The 26,346-nt window shown below is 43.8% G+C and overlaps 1 protein-coding gene across 2 annotated transcripts in view; it reads right to left on the minus strand.

Annotated features, from left to right (window-relative positions):
* Positions 1-280: 280 nt before the first annotated feature.
* Positions 281-26,346, minus strand: part of LOC143276464 (diacylglycerol kinase beta-like) — a 91,783-nt gene continuing 65,717 nt past the window's right edge. For both annotated transcript variants that reach the window (XM_076580968.1, XM_076580967.1), the window contains exons 15-25: positions 25,559-25,728; positions 23,805-23,890; positions 23,143-23,232; positions 21,912-22,078; positions 20,105-20,169; positions 19,272-19,362; positions 16,942-17,146; positions 16,054-16,174; positions 14,807-14,867; positions 11,936-12,032; positions 281-10,851 (exon numbers count right to left, since the gene is read on the minus strand). In XM_076580968.1, the coding sequence (XP_076437083.1) occupies positions 11,943-12,032; positions 14,807-14,867; positions 16,054-16,174; positions 16,942-17,146; positions 19,272-19,362; positions 20,105-20,169; positions 21,912-22,078; positions 23,143-23,232; positions 23,805-23,890; positions 25,559-25,728 (1,146 nt within the window). In that variant the 3' untranslated portion in view covers positions 281-10,851; positions 11,936-11,942. The remainder of the gene's footprint in view (positions 10,852-11,935; positions 12,033-14,806; positions 14,868-16,053; positions 16,175-16,941; positions 17,147-19,271; positions 19,363-20,104; positions 20,170-21,911; positions 22,079-23,142; positions 23,233-23,804; positions 23,891-25,558; positions 25,729-26,346) is intronic.

Genomic DNA, 26,346 nt, shown 5'->3' on the forward strand with positions numbered 1-26,346 from the left:
AAAAACAAAAAAACCCAATAACAACAAAACAAAGCTTTGGAACCATTGAAAACAGGTGAGTAAACTGCTAAAAAAAAAAAAAAAAGAAAAGAAAAAGAAAAAAAAGAAAAGAAAAAGAAAAAAAAAAAAATTTGTAAAACATGCACCGAACATTGAGGTTAAGTTTGTGGTGCCAGCTTCAAAGCTTTGGGGTGTTTGAGAGTTTGGTGGCAGTTTTTTTGTTTGTTTTTTTGTTTTTGGGGGGGCTTTTTTGGGGTTTTTTTTTGGGTGTATGGGGGGGTTATTTCTTTGGTGCCGGACATATTGCAGAGGTGGTTCCTCATTTGTGCCAAAGAGCACTGACATGTTCCTTTATGTCCACAATGCATCATCTTGATTTCAATCATCTGCCTTCTACCTATCTTTTTAATTCTATTTTTCATTTCAATTTTCATTTTAATAACAATTCAGGAAGCATAAATTCTATTACTTTGACGCAGGCCTCCTAGTATCTGTTTGACGTCTATAAGATGGACATTGTCTTGCCGTACTTAGTCTTCAGCGTTTGTGATGGTATGTCATTGTTTTTAAATGACTTAAGTGTATTTGTGTAAACGTGTGCAGTAATGTCGTTTACACGAATGCATTTACATACCACATATAGCAAACAGTCAAGAAGTGTTATGTTCACATTATGATTGGACATAATAGTGCCTTCTACAAGGCCAATCTTTCCCTTTGTTGTATTTCAATGCATTCATTTATTCATTGGTTTCAATCATTTGCCTTCTGCGTGTCTTTCCATTCACTATATTTCAATGTATCTACTTATTCCTTTATTCTGTCTGATTAGTTCATTAGATTTTCTATGCTAATGTTTCACGCAAACCAGCTCTCAACATCAAGGCCTGTTCAGCGCAACGGGTTTCTGTGAAGGTCAGGCATCTTTGTGGGGGTTTTTTGTTGTTGTTTTGGGTTGTTTTTTTTCAGGAAATCTGGTGTAGTACATGTGGTGAAACTAAAAATGAAACTCCACCAACATCAGCGTGGTCTCTCAATGTTATCCACTTTTGTTGGACAAAATTACAGACTTCAGCTTTTTTTTTGCTTTTTTTAATCTCTTGTGTTAAAATCTGATACGATGAAATACAATTGAATGTGATACAATAAAATACAATACAATACTCACATGCACATGAACCCACTCATGTAAAGGACAGAGGCCATTCAGACTCTTGTAACCTGATTGTTTAATAAATTACATGACAGTGACTGTACATTTTTTTTAACAAAACTTATAAAATGATTGAACTTCTTTGTTTTTTTAATGAATGATTTTTTTATATTTTGGTCATCAACCCCAGAACTAAGAGAACACATGTTCTGTTCAACAACAACACACAGCTGACACTGAAGTGGTCTCTTATCTAACATTCATTCCCACCCTTTTTTCCACACTCTCCTGAACATAGCAAAACAAAAAAAAACCTGTTTGAATGTTTGGCAACTTCTTCTTCGAATTACAGATTTCGAACTCACCTGGAAGGCCACACACACAAGACATACACATTTAACATAAATGATATGACTCCCACACACGGAGCACAGCTGCCTAAAGGATGGGGAAAAGACTGTTGTACATGTAAAAGCCCAATATTGAAGAAAGAAGTTGGACGTAAGGGTTGCAGCCCAAGACAGCAGAAGCTCCAGATGGGTACGTCAGACTTGTATTGGAGAAAAGACGCTGGGGGCATAATCCCACAACCATTGGGAAGAATGATGGGTGAAGATTTTTCAGGACTCCCCATGAGAACATCTGAATAAATATCTAGACTGCCCACAAGAAAATCTGGAACAGGGCAGACCTACTGGTGAACTCGTTACCTGCATGTGTGTACGCAAGCTGAGAACTCTTAAAGACCCTGCCATGTCAATGGTTGATCTTCACCCCCCTTTAAGTTGAATAATTCTTCCCCTGTCATCAAATTTCAGAAATGATGATTTCTAAGTAATGATAATAAAATAACGATAACAGAAATGATATCAATAATAATAATTATAATATCATTTACTTTCAGTCGTATACCATCATCTTCGATGAAAAGACTATAAAAAAAATAAACAAGTGTTGATCCAGTCATGCCTAGGATCAGTGTTGACCCTGTCATGGTCACTGACCAGTTTCTTATGGAAACGCAAACATGCTCAGCATGATTCTTCCCTGAAAACTAAGTATGGCTGCCTGAGCAGAATGATTATAAATAGTTAAGAAAAGGGAAAGGAATAAAAGAAGAAAAAAAAGCACCAACGCATATCAGAAAAGCAGCTGTAGAATCGAACAGGGACAGACAGTCCACACACACAAACACACACACACACTTAGTTCCAGAAAAAAAACCCACATGCAGTGAAAGTTAAAACAAAGTGAAACAACGTTTTAAGCCACGATCCACATTTGAGCTTAAAAACCTTTGTTGTCCCCCGAAAAAAAAAGATGAAAAATAAAAAACCAATCTCACCAACCCAAAATGTTGAACCCAAGAAAAAAAAACACAACAACAACCAACAACGTCACGTTTTCGTATGGCACAGAATATGTCACAACAAAGGCAGGAAGGAAAAATGTTCAAATGCAGTCCTAAGTTTTAACATGTTTGTTCTTGTAAGGCATTTCTTCGCAAGGCCAATGCACTGCGCTGTGTGGAGACGGCAACAAGCGAGAGGCAACGTGTGTCAAAGTGTCTGCACTGATAAAGAAGAATGGGGTGGTTGTTCTGTCGTACAAAACGCTTCAGGGGGATGGGGAGCTCTCCGCATATGACGCTGGGTACGCATGGCATCTCACTGGACATTGACACAGATCAGAAACACACACGTACACAAACAAACACTTGCAGACAGACACAAACACAAACATAAACAAAGACATGCGGACAGACACAAACATAAACAAAGACATGCAGACACAAAGACAGACACACACACATATACAAAGAACTGCAGACACAAACACACACATACACACAAATACACACAAATACACACACACACACATACAAATGCAGACAAAAACACAGACACAAATACCCACAGTGCAGCTAACACTATCAGAAGAATGAAACAGCAGCCAATTCTTTTTTTTTTTTAAGTAATGATAAAAACAATACAGATAAAAACAGAAATCTTACAATTACATTGCTGATATCCCGTGTAATGAAAGACATGTACAGTTTTCCATCTTTTGCAAATCAATTATCCTGATCTTATTGTTTTGCACACCATTTGTCGACAGTGAACACGTCAACGAAGCGACATGATGTGCTACATTTTCAAGACGTGTATTTCTGACACATGAATGAGGCAACATCACGTGTTCAGTTTTCAGAAACTGTAGGACCAACATCATGGTCGCGTACACTTTTTATTTCACATCCCTATTCCCTGGAACCATCCATGGCTGAGTTACAAGTTCATATTCACCCTGTGGAAACATACACACTCCTGCTGGCATTTTAATGAAAACACTGTTGCTATCAGTGAATACCCCCCCCCCTCCCCCCGATCCCCCTTTGCACTCCCTTACTATTTATCTGTTTATCTTTTTTTTTTTCATTTCACTGTTGTTGTTGTGCTATCATCTGCACCACTTCACGCCACTCATTCCAAGTTCCTCTCCATACACATCCACACCCGCAAAGAACTGTCATTATTAAGTCACCAGGAAGCCACACACCAGAGGAGACCCTGCACTGCTGCTGAGTCATTTTGTGTGGTGTTCAGTAGTGCTGGTTCTGATTTAGCCTACTCAGGACACCACCTGCTAAGTCCCCTACTGACGACACCATGCTTCAGGCCTGAACAAGCTTACAGTGCTGACCTTAAATAAAGGTTAAAGGTTGAAGGTCCCTTGGCCTTATACATCCATCGGGTCACTGAATTCACATCCACTGTGTCTAGGGCTTGGCACTGGATGGACAGACCCAATCCTCTCCACTCGTTTCAACCTTCCCCATCCAAACCAAAGAAAGGTACCTTTCACAGAGGAAGAAATGGTGTCAACACCCTTTTCAAAAGACGCAACACCATGCTGAAATGATGCGTCGAACTCTCATCACCAGTGAACACTGTGCCTGCTAGTTTTAAGCTGCCATGTCGAAAACGCGTTTCAAAGTTGTTTCGAGTGTGACTTATTTTTTTTAGCAGCCTGTTTTAAGAGGCTAGCAATGAACCAATGAATTGTGTCGCTCATGGTCATGTGACTTCAGGAAGACTGCTTTCATGTGAAAACCAACACAACATAGCGGACACACAGACAGACAGGCCTGATGTCAAACTTCAGCACACAGTTGGGGGGTGGGGGGGTGGGGGTGGGGGTTGACAGCCAGTAAAGACCACACAGATTTTTTGGTCTCAAAGGTTTGTTTTTGTTTTTGGTTTGGTTTGTTTTTGTTTTTGTGTGTTTTTTTGAAAGATTTGGTTTTAGATTCTCATGCTATGGTTAAAAGCATTTTCAGAGTCAACATTGTGTGACATGTTTGGACCGAGGGTGTGGAAGACCTCTAATGATAAGTGAGGCCCTGAATAGTTTTTTAAAAATTTATTTAAACAATGCTATTTGGGCTGTGGGTGTAAAGGGCCTCTACAGGTAGGTGAGGCCCTGAGTGGGTTAAAACAATCATTGTTTCTTTGCCAACCCAACACTTGTAGCTATCTGGGCTGTGCATGTAAAAGACCTCTAATGGCAGGTGAGGCCCCAAGTGGGTTAAAACAATCATTGTTTCTCTGCCAGCCCAACACTTGTAGCTATTTGGGCTGTGCATGTAAAAGACCTCTAATGGCAGGTGAGGCCCCAAGTGGGTTAAAACAATCACTGTTTCTTTGCCAGCCCAACACTTGTAGCTATCTGGGCTGTGCATGTAAAAGACCTCTAATGGCAGGTGAGGCCCCAAGTGGGTTAAAACAATCATTGTTTCTCTGCCAGCCCAACACTTGTAGCTATTTGGGCTGTGCATGTAAAAGACCTCTAATGGCAGGTGAGGCCCCAAGTGGGTTAACTCACTTGGTACTGCCGGTTAGCTCCCCTCACTTTCCCAACAGAAGACCCCAAACAAATGTTAGGATCTATGAAGTGAAAACTTCAAAACTGATCAGCAAGATAACAAGTTAGCTGAGGACAAAAAATTAAACTTCCTCCCTTCTTATGCTATCATACAGTGAGATATTGAAAGTATCCATATTTTTGGTTCAAAATTTGCACACACTGATTACTTGTAAAACAAATCCAGGAAAACACAAAGAGTTTGAAATAGATTAAATTCAGATTGTTACACAGCCCCCATAGGGTGGCTAATTCTATTGTCTGTCTTGTGACTGAGACAAAACTGGGTCAGACGCCATAGTTGACACGCACTGTTCACGTGTACCAGTCACCACGAAAATAACTCTTCTGCTCATGAACACAGCAACACACACTGCATTTACTGGTTGCAGTGACGGGCGCAATACCCGAGTGGTTAAAGTGTTGGACTGTCAATCTGAGGATCCCAGGTTCGAATCACGGTGACGGCGCCTGGTGGTTAAAGGGTGGAGATTTTTACGATCTCCCAGGTCAACATATGTGCAAACCTGCTAGTGCCTGAACCCCCTTCGTGTATATATGCAAGCAGAAGATCAAATACGCACGTTAAAGATCCTGTATTCCATGTCAGCGTTTGGTGGGTTATGGAAACAAGAACATACCCAGCATGCACATCCCCGAAAACGGAGTATGGCTGCCTACATGGCGGGGTAAAAACGGTCATACATGTAAAAGCCCACTTGTGTGCATACGAGTGAACGCAGAAGAAGAAGAAGAATTGGTCGCAGTGGAGAGTGGAAAGGTCATCATTATGGAAATTAGGTGCCACTCCAAAAATTCAAAACTGTCCAAGGCCCTTATCAGGATCCTTCGTCTGAAATGGTTGTAAACTGTAGAGCCCCAATCGAGGCTTTTCGTCCCGAGTGAGTTAAAACAAACATTGTTTCTTTGCACACCTGATGCTTGTAGCTGTTTAGCTGGTGTCCAGGATATACCCATTTTGGGTCAGGCCACTCATTCTTTCTTTCGTGAAAACTTTTACCCTCTATACGGAACTGCCAATTTCGACAAACAAATAAAAAACATATAAAAATATATAAAAAAAAGAAGAAACCCCCCCCCCCAAAAAAAACTATGATTACAGCTTCTTTAAAAAAAATAAATAATGAAATTTTCTAAAGGAATTCACAGTTACTTGAGAATCGAACATCACACTCTGCAGCAAATAAGTTTATATGTTAAATAAATGTACATTAAAAAAACCCACCACAGGACACCCAACAACCCCTGCCTGAAAACAAACACGACTTGTATTTGCCTTCCTCACCACATCACAATGGTCAGGATAAAAACAAAGAGACAAAAAAAAGAAGAAGAATAAAAAGAAAAAAAAGAAAAAGAAAGATACTGAATATGGTTTGGTCAGTTATGCAGGAAGCATAACGAATCATATCATCCAGGGACATGACAAGGCATAACTGTGTCATTCTACAACATGACAGAGCATCACCATATCCTTCAGGGCATAACCGTATCATTCTGAGACATGATAAGCCATAACCGTATCCCCGAGGGCTGTGACAGGATGTATCCGTATCATCCAGAACGTAACCATATCATCCATGGACATGACTGTACCATTCAGGAATATGAACGGGCATAACCAATCAGCATGCACCAACTAAAAACATCACGGTCACAACACCCACTTATCCAAAAGTCGATAACAATCATCGTTCTGATTGAGACAAGCACTGGTAACAAGTGGTGACCATAACAGATACTCCCATTTCTTTCTTCTCTTTCTCTTGCTCATCCCTTAGCGATCAACGTCTACCCACACAATAGCCGAATGGTTAAAGCGTTGGACTGTCAATCTGAGGGTCCCAGGTTCGAATCTCGGTAACGGCGCCTGGTGGGTAAAGGGTGGAGATTTTTCCGATCTCCCACGTCAACATATGTGTAGACCTGCTAGTGCCTGAACCCCCTTTGTGTGTATACGTAAGCAGAAGATCAAATACGCATGTTAAAGATCCTGTAATCCATGTCGGTGTTCGGTGGGTTATGGAAACAAGAACATACCTAGCATGCACACCCCCAAAAGCGGAGTATGGCTGCCTACATGGCGGGGTAAAAACGGTCATACACATAAGAGCCAACTCGTGTACATACGAGTGAACGTGGGAGTTGCAGCCCACGAACGCAAAAGAAGAAGAAGAAAAAGAAGATCTACCCAGTCTGTCTTTTCTTTGTCTGTTGGTCCCTCACTTCTCTTTCTTCTTCTCTTTCCAATCTACCTGTCTGTCCCCCCTTCTCTCTCCCATTCAGTGAGGGCTGTGGCCACTGAAATGGGGATTCATTTATAGATAAATCTTTTGTGAAGGACTATGATTCTCAAGCTAGGAGGCAAGATTGCACTGGCTCTTTGTGCTGAAGCTTTGAGGGCTAGCTGGCTTTTGGGGACCATCCCAATGCCGACCATCCTAAAGCCCTCCTGGATGAAAAAGATGGGATGTAATTTGGGCAAGGCACTCTCCACTGTAATCAACTTCAGGCCCAGAGAGTCAGGACTGCAGTTGACTCCTCTGCTGTTCTGACGGTCATAGTCGGTCATCACTGACTGTCATACATCCATATCCACTGAGCTCAATGAGTGTCATGAGTGTTCATATTTCAGCACTTATTTATCTGTCAGTTCTGTCTTCCCCTCTGTCATGTCTGTCTTTCCACCCCTCTCTTTCATTCCTTTCTGTCCCCACAACTCTGTCTTTCCCTCTGTCATGTCTGTCTTTCCACCTCTCTCTTTCATTCCTTTCTGTCCCCACAACTCTGTCTTTCCCTCTGTCATGTCTGTCTTTCCACCCCTCTCTTTCATTCCTTTCTGTCCCCACAACTCTGTCTTTCCCTCTGTCATGTCTGTCTTTCCACCCCTCTCTTTCATTCCTTTCTGTCCCCACAACTCTGTCTTTCTCTCTTTCAGAAACATACATGCTGCAAGAAATAAGAGCATTTTGCTAGTTCAAACACTGTAGCAAACATTTTTTGGGGGGTTAAAAACAACAAAATCTTATGCATAACATTTGCTCAAGAACAAGAATGGGCATACAAATGTTTCCGCTCAACAGATCATGTATGTCGATCATTTTGACAACAATAACAAAATGCTCTTTACAATTTCATATGATGAAAAATAAAAATCCAGTCCTTACACAAAGGTGCTACACCTATAACATGGCTTGAAGCAAAATAAAGGTATGCAAAAAAAAAAGAAAAAAGAATGAATAAATAAAATAAAATATGAATGCACACATACACCCTACAAATATATACAGCCACACACAGATGCATGAGTTCTGTCATATGTACAAAATCACACACACACACACAAACAAAAAAACAACACACACACACACACACACACACACAAACACACAAATAAATATGACAGTCACAGCTTCAAAAGCACTGTTCCTTTGTAATCACGACACTCTTCCCTTCAATTAACACACAGCCCTCAGTTTTTCGCCAGCAACACTCTCCTTTATACCTAGAATTTCACAAATGATTTGGTGTTCAAACATCAACCCATGTACCCCCCAGCAAATCAAATAAAAGAGAACTGGTGATTTTTAAGTGTGTCACACATAACAGAATAATGTTTTCAGACAAGCTTTCCCACAGACAAATACAGTATACAGTTTACATATTTTGTACAGGTGATAATGGTGTACAAGATCTAGTACAGACAACAGTCTGCACATCCAGGTTTCTTTTTTTTTTTCTTTTTTTTTTTTTTACAAATGGTGGTCTATAGGTGTAGATTATTATAGATGATACAGACTACAGATGTAGATTTTTTTTTTAAAGAGATGAAATTGCGTCAATAGCACTATGTCCTGTCTTCACACGTAAGATTTTCTCCCTCACATTTTTTTTTCCACAGATCTTTTATCAGCATTCCGTTTTCACAACCCATACTGTCACCATTCCATCACCATCTTGAACTTTATTATTCTTTTTTTTTTCTTCTCTAAACTCACTTTCAGTACAATCCAGTTCTGGGCAGTGAAAAACTGTCTCCTGACCTTTGTCAACACGTCTTGTTGTCTTCTTCAGAACTCCCATGTTTTGTAAGTCACCCACACCATTTTTCCTGCCACTGGAAAATACCATCTCCTGACACTTGTTTTCACAGACGCTGTTTCACCCACACCATTTTTCCTGCCACTGGAAAATACCATCTCCTGACACTTGTTTTCACAGTGACGCTGTTTCACCCACACCATTTTTCCTGCCACTGGAAAATACTGTCTCCTGACACCTTTTTTCATGGAGACGCTGTCTTCACATCAGCCACAAAACAGGCGGACAATCTGGATGCTGTCTGTCACACAGTTTTTGTTTTGTCAGTACCAATCTTCTTTTTTCACTCTCTCAAAGTCAGCAACCACATCCTGCACACTGTTACTGTGTTATTTTGTTTCATCACTGCGAAACCTTTTTCAGTCTCTCTCTTACTCTCTCTGATAAATCCACTGGTATTGTTCTTGTCAGTAGGAAGCACAGTATTCAGTTCTCTGATTACGTCTAATCAGAGCAGTCATGATGTTTCAGTTTCAGTAGCTCAAGGTCATGATGAAAGTAGATAAACTGACCGAACAGCACTGACTGAATAACACGATTACACATATCCACCTCATGACATGATTACACAAATCCACCACTTCATTGGGAATTCCCCACTGACTGAATAACACCAATACAAAAGTCCACCTCTTCATTGGGAATTCCCTCTCCTCCTATGGGAATTCCCACTCCGTCAATCTCTGTGAAGAAGGGCGTTAGGGTGGGAGGATGTTGGCAGGGTTGGCGTACAGAAGATGTCTTGTCTTTTTTTTTTTTTGGTCTTTTTCTTTAGAAATTCACCTTGATTGGTCGAGTCCGACAGTTCATGGGGTACAGAAGGTGTCTGTCTTTTTTCTTTTCTTTAAAAAAAAAAAATTCACCTTGATTTGGTCGACCAGTCTGACAGCCACGGACCACACAAATAAATTCAAACCACAGACAGGAAGACACACACACGTTATTCAATCAGTCAGTGAAACGACTAAGCTGTAGTGGAGCTGCCTAATATGCACATTCCCCCCTCACCCCCCGCCCCCCAATAAAAAAAAAACAGCTCCTCTTCGCTCAGACCCCCCTCCCTCCCCCCCAATCACCAACAACAGCCCCTCAACTCCTCTCATCACCACCAGCACACACCCCCAACCCTCACCCCACATCTGTGATTCTCAGTGACAGTGCTGGGTCTCCTTCAGTGGGTGATCTCATAGAATCCTGACACTGCGGTTCCGATGGACTGCGATGGAGCAAGCCAGGTGCGTCTAGCTGTGTGTCTGGGGATGGTGGACTTGATGGGGGCGGGGGGGGGTCAGGTGGGGGCTCGAGGGGAGGCGAGGAAGGTGTCAGATTGAGTCCTAATGTCAGGCAGCAAAACAAAACAAACAACAACAAAAAAAGGACAAAAAGAAAAAAAAAAAAAAAAAAAAAAAAGAATATAAATCTGTCGACGACAAAAAAAAAAAAAAAAAAAAAAAAAACCGCATGTAACCTAACAACAATCGAAGAACACAGGCTCCGCACAGAATGACCGAGGGTTGGTGACGTAGTCAGAGGAAGCTGCCCGAAGTGTGAGCGAAAGGTGTCTGCTTGCCGCTGACCAAAGGGGATGTGCTGTGCCGTGCTGTGCCGTGCCGTGGTGGAGACACACACACAGCAATCGGCTCCGCGTTCCTCTGAAACCATAGCAGATATCTGTATCACTTTTTAATTCTTATCAAAGGTGGCAGAGTGGTTAAGATGCTTATCTGCCAATGCAGAGTCTGTGAGGGTCTGGGTTCAAATCCCACTTTCGTCCTTTCTCCCCAAGTTTGACTGGAAAATCAGACTGAGAATCTAGTCATTCGGGTGAGATGATAAACCGTGGTCCTGTGTGCGGCACGCACTTGGTGATCTGAAGAAGAACCCATGGCAACGAGAGCATTGTCCTCTGGCAGAATTCTGTAGACAAAATCCACCCTGATAGGTGCACAACTATACATGCACGCACTCAAGGCCTGACTAGCATGCTGGGTTATGCTGCTGGTCAGACATCTGCCAAGCAGATGTGGTGTGGCGTATATGGATTTGTCCGAACGCAGTGACACCTCCTTGAGAAACTGAAACTGAAACGGTCAACAACAGAAAACAGTATTATTCCTTGTACATATAAGACAGGGCAGTTCTGAATCGACACTCTCATACCAATCATTTTAGTGTTTCCTCTGAAAGTATAGCAGATGTCTGCATTTTCTGTTATTCTTATTAAAAGACGCTTATCAGCACATATCTGTATTTGAGAAAATGAGACATTGACAACATAACAGGTGTGAGTGTGAGTGTTTACCTGAGTTCTGTCTCTTGAACAGCTTGGAAAAGATGAGTCAATTACAACAAAACAGGTGTGTGTGTGGAGGTGGGGGAAGTGTTTACCTGAGTTCTATCTCTCGTTTACCTGAGTTCTATCTTCTCATTTACCTGAGTTCTATCCCTCGTTTACCTGAGTTCTATCTTCTCATTTACCTGAGTTCTATCCCTCGTTTACCTGAGTTCTATCTTCTCATTTACCTGAGTCTTCTCGTTTATCTGAGTTCTATCTTCTCGTTTACCTGAGTTCTATCTTCTTGTTTACCTGAGTTCTATCCCTAGTTTACCTGAGTTCTATCTTCTCGTTTACCTGAGTTCTATCCCTCGTTTACCTGAGTTCTATTACCTGAGTTCTATCTTCTCGTTTACCTGAGTTCTATCCCTCGTTTACCTGAGTTCTATCTTCTCGTTTACCTGAGTTCTATCTCTTGAAGAGCTTGGAAAAGATGGAGCTCTTCTCTGCATGAGTGGCCATCAGCATGGGCACCTTGTTTTTGTGTCTGATGCTGATCTGCAACAACACCCACACAGGTCAGCATTCACATTGACAGCATGTGTGTAAGTGAAAACTATGTGAGGCTGAGAGAGACAGAGACACAGAGACAGAGAGAGGACAGAGACAGAGACTTAGGCACAGAGAGAGAGAGAGAGAGAGAGAGCAAGGGCACCTTGTCTTTTGTGTCTGATGCTGATCTGTAACAACACCCACAGCACTGGGATTGACAGCATGTGTGTAAGTGAAAACTATGTGTGGCAGTGAGAGAGAGAGGGAGGGGGAGACACAGAGAGAGAGGCACAGAGAGAGAAAATGAGAGAGAGAAAGTGAGACACAGACACACACACACAGATAGACAGAGATAGACACTGAGAGAGAAAGAGGCAGAGAAAATAAGAGACAGAGACAGACTGAGAGACAGAGACAGACTGAGAGAAAGACAGAGAGACTGAGAGACAATATGAGAGAGACAGACTGAGAGACAGACTGAGAGAGATATACTTACACAGAGAGTGAGAGAGAGAGAGGGGGGGGGACAGAGACACAGAGAAAGGTTAAGAGAGGCAGGGGGGGAGAGAGAGAGAAAGAGAGAGAGAGAGAGAGAGAACGAACGAACAAACAACCACGCACATGCTTTTTTACATCCAGCCCTCAGGGTAAAGAGAAATGAAATCAAAATACTCACAGGATATCAAAAGGTACAGAAGTACACACATGACATTCAAATACACTCAAATGCACAGTAAACATTTACACAGAGAGAGACAGAGAGAGAGACTGACAGAGAGACTGACTGAGATACTGACAGAGAGAGAGACTGACAGAGAGACTGACAGAGATACTGACAGAGAAAGAGACTGATAGAGAAAGAGACTGACAGAGATACTGACAGAGAAAGACTGAGAGAGTAAAACGAGAAACACCAACCAAGCAATGAGTGACGTTACTGCTGGCAAGACAAAGGCACAGAAGCCATACTTCACAGTGTTTGACACAGTCTCACCAGCAGCAGAGACATTTGTTTCTTGTTTGATATGGGACATACACTGGATATGGTTTCTCCATTACAAAGGGGAAGTCATTTACAGCTTAGTCTTTTTGTCAAAGACTATGACTCTCAAACAAAGAGGGAGGCAAGACTGCACTGGCTGTTGGTGCAGCAGCCTTGTGGGGCTAGTTGGCCTTTGGGAACCATCCAAACACTGACTGTCCTAAAACCATCTTGGTTGAGAGAGTGGGGGATGTAACTTGGGCAAGACACTATCCACTGACGGGTGTAACAGCCAAATGGTTAAAGCGCTGGACTTTCAATCTGAGGGTCCTGGGTTTGTATCTCGGTGCACCTGGTGGGTAAAGGGTGAAGATTTTTCCGATCTCCCAGGTCAGCATATGTGCAGACCTGCTAGTGCCTGAACCCCCTTCGTGTGTATGCGCATGCAGAAGATCAAATACGCACGTTAAAGATCCTGTAATCCATGTCAGTGTTTGGTGGGTTATGGAAACAAGAATATACCCAGCATGCACACCCCAGAAAACGGAGTATGGCTGCCTACATGGTGGTGTAAATAAATAAAAACGGTCATACACGTAAAATGTTACATGTCTGTCTGTGTATGCGTGTGCATCTGAAATCTGATTGAATGACACAGGAAACAAATGATAAGCGCCCAGTGGCAGCCGTCAGTCAGCTCTACCCAGGTAGGCAGCCTGTGGTGCAAATGTCCCTGTGTATGTAAAGCACTTAGAACTTGGTCTCTGACCGAGGATAGGCGCTATATAAGTATCCACATCAATTAATCAATCAATCATTATAATAGAATTCTGGCTCAGATAGTCGGGACAGCACCTGCCTTTTCTGCTGTTGTGATGGTCATAGATCTGCCCCTTCCTATCTCTGTGGCTGCCTTCACCTCTACACTCCATCTCGCTCACTACAATCAGCTTCGGATCCACTCCATTTACGCATACCCAGATTCAAACTCTTGACTGTTGGCTGCCGTTCTTTCTCTGTCTCTGGACCTTGCAATTGGAATGAACTTCCTCTTTCGCTTTGTCAAGTCTCCACACTCAGCTCTTTCAAGTCTGGCCTTAAAACCCACCTCTTCCCAAAATAGCCTCCCTTCCCTGCCTCTTCCTTGTCTTCAGTTTCTCCAATTTTAGGGTTATGCATGCGTGAGAATGACTGGTACGAAAGCGCTTCGATTTGTCTATGCGCAAGATTCAGCGCTATATAAATACCATTATTATTATTATTATTATTATTATCATAGTCGGCACACGGCTGAGTGTCACACATTGGATGTGTGGGGTCAGAGCACATGGGAGGAGTAGTAAGACTCTTCACAAATGGTTGTTCTTTTTTTTTTTTTTTTTACCCCCGAAAGCGGAGTATGGCTGCCTACATGGCGGGGTAAAAACGGTCATGCACGTAAAAGCCCACTCGTGTACATGCGAGTGAACATGGGAGTTGCAGCTCACGAACGCAGAAGAAGAAGAAGAAGGTTGGGTTTTTTTAACATACATTTACACAACATACAGACACACGCACACACTAGCAACATACTGACCCTTGAACATTTTTTTGCACGTATTCTCACACCCTCAACATACACAAATAATATGCATGCTCATGAGCACACATACTAATATGCTGCAAACATGCTCACATGCTCGTACCCATGTACTACATAATCTGTCTCTTTCACACACATGCACACATTCTCTCTCTCTAACACAAACATACAGACACATTTTTTTCTCTCCCCCCCCCACCCCCCCAACACACGTACTGTAGAAGGTGGCTGCATCCATGGTTCTCCATCAATCTGCATTGGGAATCTTTTCCTGGTTCTGAAACACCAGCCATGTTATCATCATCATCATCATCATCATCATTGTCATCATCAACACATCTCATGATCATTTCAGCAGAACATCAGATAATAAGCCTGTCAGTGGCTAAGCCTTCAGTTATGCCCCATCTCCCCACCTATCCCAATGATTTTCATCTCTCTCTTTCTCCCTCTCTCACTCTCTCTCTCCTCACTATGATGCAGAACCATTCTGTTCTCACTACAACACAGAATCACTCTCTCCTCACTACAATGATGCTGGGATATCGTTATGACTGGAAGTGCGGAGTACAGCCTTATCACGTAGTCCCACATCAAAATGGACCTCCATAGCAGAATCACAGCAGCTCTCATGGTGGTCTCAGTTTCGATACCCCTCCACTTCTGCACTTGGAGTGAGTCTTGTCAAGGTCTTTGGTGTTGTTGGATTTAAGGGGGACTGTCATTAGAGGGACGTGGTGGTGGTCTCCACTCTGGGGGAGACGCTCACTGAGTCTGGCTCTGTGACTAAGCCATTATTGTCATCTGTAGTGGGCTTAGTAGGTTGTGTCCTGAGCATACTGAATTAGAAAAGATACTATCAAACACCACCGAAGTGACTCGGCAGCAGTTCAGGGACTCCTCTGGTGGGTGGCCTCCTGGCGGCCTAACATCGATGGTACCCTGTGGACTGCCAGTGCTGGTACTGTGACAGACGAACCTGGGTGTGGCCGTATGTAGGGGGGGACTCAGAATGATCGGCGTCAGCAGGAGTAACACCACTGAAATGGTACAGTTGATGGGGCAGCAAAAAACAAAACAAAACAAAACTAAGACACATGTTATCTCATTTGATGACGACATGTGTGGGGGACTTGGAAGAAGTGACGTGAGAGTAATGCCACTGAAACAGTGCAGATGATGGGGCAGCAAAAAATAAAAAATAAAAAAAAGAAAGAAAATGTTGCCAAGGTGGAAACAAAAAAAACAACAAAACAACTAAACTGAGATGCATGTTATCTCATTTGATGACAACATGTATAGGGAACTGGGAATGAATGATGTGGGAGTAATGCCACTGAAACGGTGCAGATGATGGGACAGCAAACAAACAACAAAAAAAACAACAAAAAAATGATAATATTACCAAGGAGGAGGAGGTAAAAATTAACAAAAAAACTAAACTAAGCCTCGTGTTATCTGACCTGATGACGACCTCTGAGCACTGAGCGAGTCGTTTCCCGGAGTTCTTGAGGCCGGCGATCACCTGCCCCACCTGCATGATGTTCTCCAGGCCAACCACCTCTATGAGAGAGTCTCCCATGTCTGGGGACACACCCTCCTCACTCATCAACTGATCAACATCATCAACATCCTCACTCATCAACAACATTGTCTGTCATCAACACACTGTCATCTCTCATCAACATCGTCACTCATCAACAAACTGTCGTCACTCATCACAACACTGTCATCAAGACACTGTCGTCACTCATAAACACACTGTCATCAACACACTGTCGTCACTCAACACACTATCGTCACTCATCACAACACTGTCATCAACACACTGTTGTCACTCATCAACACACTGTCATCACTCATCACAACACTGTCGTCAACACAATGTCATACTCATCAACACACTATCATCACTCATAAACACACTGTCATCAACACACTGCCGTCAGTCATCAACACACTGACAACAGTCATCAACTGATCACCATCATCACTCATCAATTGATCAACATCACTGATTAACACACCATCATCACTCATCAACTGATTTAACATCATCAACACACTGTCATCAACACACTGTCCTCACTCAAAAACAGGTCACTCATCAACTGAACACCGTCGTCACTCATCAATACACTGTCCTCACTCAAAAACTGGTCACTCATCAGCTGAACACCGTCGTCACTCATCAACACACCATCATCACTCATCAACTGAACACCGTCATCACTCACCAACACACTGTCATCACTCATCAACATTTCTATTATCATTATTACTTCCAGTATACAACACCACCAACGTTGTTGTTTTTTTACTCCCCCAAATCAGACGGCCACACCACTCACTTTGCACGGCCATGGCCAGTTCCACGGCCGACATGTTGGCCGAGTGGCCGTCCTTCTCACGGTCCTTCTTCTGTGCCCGTCGCCTCTTCTTCTCGCTGGGGTTGTCTCCCCACAGGTTGGTCCCCCCATAGATGCTGGGAATGTTGAGGATGGCGATGCCCTCCAAGCGAGGCCCGCTGGCCAGGTCCAGGCGAGTTTTGTCACACTGTTTTGTTGCACACAGACACCGCCCACAGTAATTATAACAGACAGGCGCAGTAGCCAAGTGGTTTAAAAGTTGCACTTTCAATCTGAGGGTCCCTGGTTCGAATCTCTGTAATGGTGCCTGGTGGGTAAAGGGTGGAGATTTTTCCCATCTCCCAGGTCAATATATGTGCAGACCTCCTAGTACCTGAACCCCCTTCATGTGTATACGTAAGCAGAAGATCAAACGTGCACGTTAAAGATCCTGTAATCCATGTCAGCATTTGGTGGGTTATGGAAACAAGAACATATCCAACATATCCCCCGCGAAAACGGAGTATGGCAGGGTAAAAACGGTCATACATATAAAAGCTCCTTGTGTACATACGAGTGAACGTGGGAGTTGCAGCCCACGAGCAAAGACGAGGAGGAGGAGTAACAATAATAGATTGTACATATATGGCACAAACTCCCCATAAATAATGGGTTCTAAGCCGCTAGGTCCAAGTGAGTTTTGTCACACTGTTTTGTCACACACAGACACCACCGTTAGTAATAACAATACATATATGGCTCCCCATAAATAATCGGCTCTAAGTGGCCAGGTCCAAGCGAGTCTTACCGCACACAGACACCACGGTTAGTAATAATAACAGATAGCGCATATATGGTGCAAACTCCCGATCAATAATGGACTCAAAGCGGCCAGGTCCAGGCTAATTTTGTCGCACTGTTGGCAATAAAGGCACTACCATTTATTACCATAATGATGGTGATGATAACGATGATGGATACTTATACGGCACTCTGTCCAAGAAACTGCACTTGGTGTTTGGCACCACTGTTGTGTTACTACTACTACTAACAATCATCATAATCATAATAATAATAATAACAATAATCATGATCTTAATAACAATAACGGATACTTACACAGCACACTATCCAGAAAACTACTCTAGGTGCTAGGCACCACTGTCACACTAATCATAATAATAACAAGAACAACAAGAATAATATTATCGATGATGATGATGATAATAATAATAATCATAACAACAACATCATAATAATGGATACTTATATAATGCTATCCAGAAAACTGCTCCAGGTTCTTCACAAAACACATGGTAGGACAGCACTGGGTACAGTGGGCTTTTTTTTGAGTGCGCCTAATGCATGATACATACGGGACTTCGGTTTATCATCTCATGCGAAGAACTAGATGCTCAGTTTGATTTTCCTTTCAAACTTGAGAGAAACGGGTGAGAGCAGGAATCAAACCCACACCCTCATGGACACAATGTTGGTGTCTTATCCATTCTGCCACCTTCCTCCTGTATAAATAATGACAGAGAGATACAGAGAGAGGAATGACAGATACAGACAGAGGGATACAGACAGAGGGATGACAGATACAGACAGAGGGACGACAGATACAGACAGAGAGATGACAGATACAGACAGAGGGATGACAGATACAGAGAGATGACAGATACAGACAGAGGGATGACAGATACAGAACAGAGGGACGACAGATACAGACAGAGGGACGACAGATACAGACAGAGGGACGACAGATACAGACAGATACAGACAGAGGGATGACAGATACAGACAGATACAGACAAAGGGACGACAGATACAGACAGAGGGATGACAGATACAGACAGATACAGACAGAGGGGTGACAGATACAGACAGATACAGAACAGAGGGATGACAGATACAGACAGAGGGATGACAGATACAGACAGAGGGATGACAGATACAGACAGAGGGATGACAGATACAGACAGATACAGACAGAGGGATGACAGATACAGACAGAGGGGTGACAGATACAGACAGAGGGGTGACAGATACAGACAGAGGGATGACAGATACAGACAGAGGGGTGACAGATACAGAACAGAGGGATGACAGATACAGACAGAGGGATGACAGATACAGACAGATACAGACAGAGGGGTGACAGATACAGACAGAGGGGTGACAGATAGAGACAGAGGGATGACAGATACAGACAGAGGGATGACAGATACAGACAGAGGGATGACAGATACAGACAGATACAGAACAGAGGGATGACAGATACAGACAGAGGGATAACAGATAGCAGGAAACTGAAAAAAAAACAATTTTACAATGATGTCGATGTCCTCATGAAGGTTCTTGCAGGTGGATGAAAACTGGGCTGTCGTTCCGAACTCAAAGTACCACAGTTTGTTCTTCACCCTGTAAAAACACCAATATGACATGTTTTGTTCTGTTATTGTCACTGTTCTTCACCCTGTAAAAACACCAATATGACATGTTTTGTTCTGTCATTGTCAATGTTCTTCACCCTGTAAAAACACCAATATGACATGTTTTGTTCAGTTATTGTCACTGTTCTTCACCCTGTAAAAACACCAATATGACATGTTTTGTTCTGTTATTGTCACTGTTCTTCACCCTGTAAAAACACCAATATGACATGTTCTGTTCTGTTATTGTCACTGTTCTTCACCCTGTAAAAACACCAATATGACCTGTTTTGTTCTGTTATTGTCACTGTTCTTCACCCTGTAAAAACACCAATATGACATGTTTTGTTCTGTCATTGTCAATGTTCTTCACCCTGTAAAAACACCAATATGACATGTTTTGTTCTGTCATTTTATCAAACGTAGTTGCATGCGTATGTGTGGATGTAAGTGAGTGTGTGAATGACTTTGACTACTCATGCGAGTATAAGTTTGTAGTCTTCAATTTTATGACTATACTTAAAATAATATTACTAATGAGTTTGTGCCTGCGCATGTATGCTTCTCTGTATGTAAATATTTATGTGTACGTGTATGTTTGAGAGACGCAGACAGACACAGAGAGAGAGACAGATAGAGAGACAGTGACAGTGAGTCTGTATATGACTAAATAAAGTCAAATGCATGTGTATGTCCACATGCTAGAGTGTATCTTAACCCTTCACACTCACCGACTGTTGAATTTTTCAGGATGTTTCTCTCTCATCACGTGGAATCGATGGCAAATGTGGGCATCCTGGAACATCAGTAACACAGGTCATACACAGACACACACACACACACAAACACACACATATACACAAACCTTACACACACGCACAGACACACAGGCACACATAGACACAAACACACACACATATAAACACATAAATAAACACACACACACACACGCACACACACACACACGCGCATACACAAACAAGCATACACACACATAAGGCACACACACACTAACACACACACACACACGTAACACACACATACACGCACAAACACACACACACAAACACACACACACCCTACTCCCTCTCATTCTTCTCCCACCACCGCATGCAGAAGTGAAACTCACCGCAGTGCCAAGAGAACCCCAGGAAAGAGTCAATTCATTCTCCTTTGCCAGGTAAAGGTTGTAAAGAAAGGCAAGTGGAGAGGAAGAGAAGAAAGCAAGCAAGCAACCAACCAAAAATCAAACAAAGACTTTAGCAACTGACAACGCCGATGGAGAAGTACAAACAAACAAACAAAGACCCTAGTGACTGACCACACCGATGGAGAAGTACAAACAAACAAAGACCCTAGTGACTGACAATGCCGATGGAGAAGTACAAACATACAAACAAAGACCCTAGTGACTGACCACGCCGATGGAGAAGTACAAACAAACAAAGACCCTAGTGACTGACCACGCCGATGGAGAAGTACAAACAAACAAACAAAGACCCTAGCGACTGACCACGCCGATGGAGAAGTACAAACAAACAAAGACCCTAGTGACTGACCACGCCGATGGAGAAGTACAAACAAACAAACAAAGACCCTAGTGACTGACTACGTCGATGGAGAAGTACAAACAAAGACCCTAGTGACTGACCACGTCGATGGAGAAGTACAAACAAATAAAGACCCTAGCGACTGACAATGCCGATGGAGAAGTACAAACATACAAAGACCCTAGCGACTGACACGTCGATGGAGAAGTACAAACAAACAAAGACCCTAGCGACTGACAACGCCGATGGAGAAGTACAAACAAAGACCCTAGCGACTGACCACACTGATGGAAAAGTACAAACAAACAAAGACCCTAGCGACTGACAACGCCGATGGAGAAGTACAAACAAACAAACAAAGACCCTAGTGACTGACCACGTCGATGGAGAAGTACAAACAAAGACCCTAGTGACTGACCACACCGATGGAGAAGTACAAACAAACAAAGACCGTAGCCCTTCATCGTCATCAATATAAACAAAACAGTCTCAAAGTCTGTGGCTTTTCATGCCCTGCTCTCATGGTGACCTCAGTTTTGATACCCCTCCACTTCCGAGCTTGGGGTGAGTCCTGTCAATGTCTTCAGTGTCGGCAGATTCATGGGGGGCTGTTGTTGGAGGGACGTGGTGGCGGTCTCCACTTTAGGAGGGACGCTCACTCAGTCTGGCTCCATGACTAAGCCATTATTGTCGTCAGTTGGGGGCTTAGTAGGTGGTGTCCTAAGTATGTTAAATCAGAACAGGCACCACTGAACACCACCGAAGTGACTCAGCAGGAGTGCAGGGTCTCCTCTGGTGTGTGGCCTCCTGGCGACCTAACACCGATGGTTCCCTGCGGACTACTGAGGCTGGAACTGTGACGGACGAACCCGGGTGTGGCCGTGTATGGGTGAATCTAAATGAACGGCGTGGGAGTTATGCCACTGAAACGGTGCAGATGATGGGGCAGCAAAAAAAAAAAAAAAAAAAAAAGACCCTAGCGACTGACCACGCCGATGGAGAAGTAGTTGTTGATGATGTTGTAGGGGATGGGGTCCCCACTCTCCTCCTCCTCCCCCTCCGGCTTGCTGAAGTCGATCTGCCAGCGGTCCAGCATCACCGCTTCGCTTTTCTCTATCTTCTGCAGCACCTTCACCAGGTTCTCACCCTCGTAGCCTGTGACACACGCACGCACACATGAACATTAATCTAACATCCATAAACATTCGCACGCATGCACACACATGGACATTGGTCTAACATCAATAAACATGCACACGCACGCACACATGAACATTAATCTAGCATCAATAAACATGCGCATGCACACGCGCACATGATCATTAATCTAGCATAAATAAACATGCGCATGCACGCGCACACATGAACATTAATCTAACATCAATAAACACACACACTAATTTCTCATAATTGACTTTTCCTCTAGTGCATACAGGAACACTTTCTTGCACTAATATTCACATGCATTCCCTTTCTTTCATCCACTACTTCTCTTCTTTCCGTCCAATAACACTTCCAGTGAACAGATGTTAAACTGAAGATCTCACACATGAATGCATGCACGAGCACACACAGATGCATGCAGATGCTTACAGACCGAAACAGAGACACACACAAACGCACACACGTATATGTACACACACACATAGACACATACGCACACACACACACAAATGCACACACATACATACAGACACAGATATATAATACATAATAATACATAACAATAATGCTTTCTTACACTAATATTCACATGCATTCCCTTTCCTTTATCCACTACTTTTCTCCTTTCCGTCTAATAACACTTACAGTGAATAGATGTTAAACTGAAGATAAGAGACATACAAGCACATACACATACAAACACACACACACACATACACACATGCATGCATGTGCACCCCCCACCCACACACATTCAAACACACATGCATACAAATGCTCATACACACACATGCATGCACACACACACACACACACACACACACACACACACACAGAGTTTTTGACTCAAAATTAGCAGTTTTGGTTATTCTCAGAAATCATCACTGAATGACACTCTGACGTAACGATATCATGGAAACCGTCCATAATGAGTCAAGAGACACAGAATCAACACCGCTGTACATGGGGAAAAAACAGTTTGACTGCAATGGCAGTAAACCACCACAGAAGATAATAACAATAAAATAAAACAATCAAAAATCATAATCCGTTACCTCCACCCCAGCACAGACAACGGGCCAGGTCGTTTCCTGTTCCCAGCGGTAACACGGCCACAGGGGGGCGCTCTTTGTACGTGATCTTGTCTGCAACACCAACAGCAGAACAACATGACTGTCGACAGGAACAGAAAACATGACACCACCGTCAGGCCCAGGCACAACGGTATGTATGTATACATGCATATATACAAACAGATGGAATGACACAGACAGACCGAGACAAAGAGAAAGACGATCACATACATACATACATACATACATATATACATACATACAGATGGTAAGACACAGACAGATAGAGAGAAAGGCACATACATACATACAAGCAGATGGTATGACGCAGACAAAGACACATACATACATACATATATACATACACACAGACAGACAGACAGACAAAAGGAGCGACGCATACAGAGAGGAAGACAGATAGACAGACACAGAGGGAGATACACAGATAGACAGACTGATGGAATGACACAGAAAGACAGAAGGAACGAAACAAACAGAGAGAAAGACTCTGACAGACAGAGGGAAAGACAGAAAGAAAGACACGGACAGTGTGAAAGACACAGGCAGAAAAGAGAGAAAAACACAGATGGACAGAGGGAAAGACACAGACAGAGAGAGAAGAGAAAGACTCTACAGGTGTTTACCCATGGTATCCAACAGCCATCCGACTGTTCCGTCACCCCCACAGACCAGCACACGACAGTTGGGAACGTCCTTGAAGAACTGTAGTCTGCACAAAGACAGTGGAGCATCTCAACACCATAGTCTTAGCACCAAAGGTAACACACCTAGCAAACACACTGGGTGCACATATACTAGACACACACACACACACACACACACACACTACACACACTCACACACACACACACACTTACACACACTAGACACACACACACACACACTCACACACACTAGACACACACCTACACACACACACACAGAGTTGTACACACGTAGTATGAAAACACACCACCACCTACACACACATATACACACACACAGAGACACACACCCACCCACACACACATGCAAGCACACAACTGCACACATCACACACCCACACACATACACCCACACACAAATACACATAGACTACTCACCCACCCCCACCCCCACACCAAGATGAATGCACCCACCCATCCACATCCACCCCCCCCCCATACATCCACCCAACCCCATCCATACATCCACTCCACCTCCCCACCCCCACACACATCCACCCACCCACACCACCCAAACCCATGTAAATGCACTCACCCCCGAAACAACCCTATACATCCACCCCACCTCGCTACACCCACATGAACACACCCACCCACACCCATCCCCAACACACCCATCCACACACCCCCAACACATCCACAACCACCCACCCAATCCTGCACCCACCCACACCCACATGAATCCACACACCCCCACCCACCACATCTCCATCATCACACCCCCACACCACCCCCACCCCCATCACATCATCATCACACCCCTACACCACCACCACCCCCACACCCATCACATCATCATCACACCACCACCCACACACCCATCACATCTCCATCGTCACACCCCCACACCACCACCCACACACCCATCACATCTCCATCGTCACACCACCACCACCACAACCCACACACCCATCACATCTCCATCGTCACACCCCCACACCACCACCCACACACCCATCACATCTCCATCGTCACACCACCACCACCACAACCCACACACCCATCACATCATCATCACACCCCCACACCACCACCACCACACACACACCCATCACATCATCATCACACCCCCACACCACCACCCACACACCCATCACATCTCCATCGTCACACCACCACCACCACAACCCACACACCCATCACATCTCCATCGTCACACCCCCACACCACCACCCACACACCCATCACATCTCCATCGTCACACCACCACCACCACAACCCACACACCCATCACATCATCATCACACCCCCACACCACCACCACCACACACACACCCATCACATCATCATCACACCCCCACACCACCACCACTACCACCACCCACCACATCTCCATTATCACACCCCCACACCCCCACCACCCACCCACCCATCACATCATCGTCACACCCCCACCACCCACCCACCCATCACATCATCGTCACACCCCCACACCACCACCACCACCACCCACACACCCACCACATCTCCATCGTCACATCCCCACACCACCACCACCACCACCCACACACCCATCACATCCCCTTCGTCACACCACCACCACCACCACCCACACACCCACCACATCTTCATCATCACACCCCCACACCACCACCACCACCACCCCCCACACACCCACCACATCTCCATCGTCACACCCCCACACCCCCACCACCACCCCCTACCCCACCCACCCGTTCATGGGCCCCTCCTTGATCATGTTGTACACCTGGCGGGGGTTCAGCAGGTACTGGAACTTGCGCAGGAGTCGTGCCCCCTGCTTGCCCCCGCTCTTGGGGTTGATCATTATCAGCAGGGGGTGGGTGCCCTCCAGGGGCGTGATCTGGAACGAGCTGTCCTGGATCTGGGGGCCAGGGGGAGGGCAGGGGGACCAGGGGGGTCAGGGGGGGCAGGGGGGGCAGGGGGACAGGTTTCAGTTTCAGAAGCAAAGACATTATACGAGAATATGAATGGTTTATGGTGTGTGTTTTATCTTCAGTTTAACGTCTATTCACTATAAGTGTTTTTAGACGGAAAGGAGTAAAGAAGTGGATAAAGGAAAGGGAATGCATGTGAATATTAGTGTAAAAAAGTAAGTTCATGTTATGTATCAGAGGAAAAGTATATTATAAGAAAAAGGTCTAAAGAGATTGTGGTGTGCATTGAATGAGGTGTCATGGGAAGGAGAATATGTATATGCATATCAACAAGTATTAACCTACAACAATGTAAATATAAATAACAACATTAATTATAACGCATCAAAGGAGGATACCAACTGGACTGGAGTTTGAAATTTCTGAAAACATTCTAAGCAATGAATAATCATTCAAAATCTTTTCAGTGGCTAATGAAATATTGGAAGAAAAGTCATCAACTACATCTTTAGGAATTAACTGTCTTATGCTCGGACAATGAATGAGTAGATGACTTACAGTTATTTGCTTACCGCATATACATTTTATATTTTTAGAAAATTTTG

Source organism: Babylonia areolata, chromosome 32 (genome assembly GCF_041734735.1).
Source record: "Babylonia areolata isolate BAREFJ2019XMU chromosome 32, ASM4173473v1, whole genome shotgun sequence".
Classification (NCBI taxonomy): Eukaryota; Metazoa; Mollusca; class Gastropoda; order Neogastropoda; family Buccinidae; genus Babylonia; species Babylonia areolata.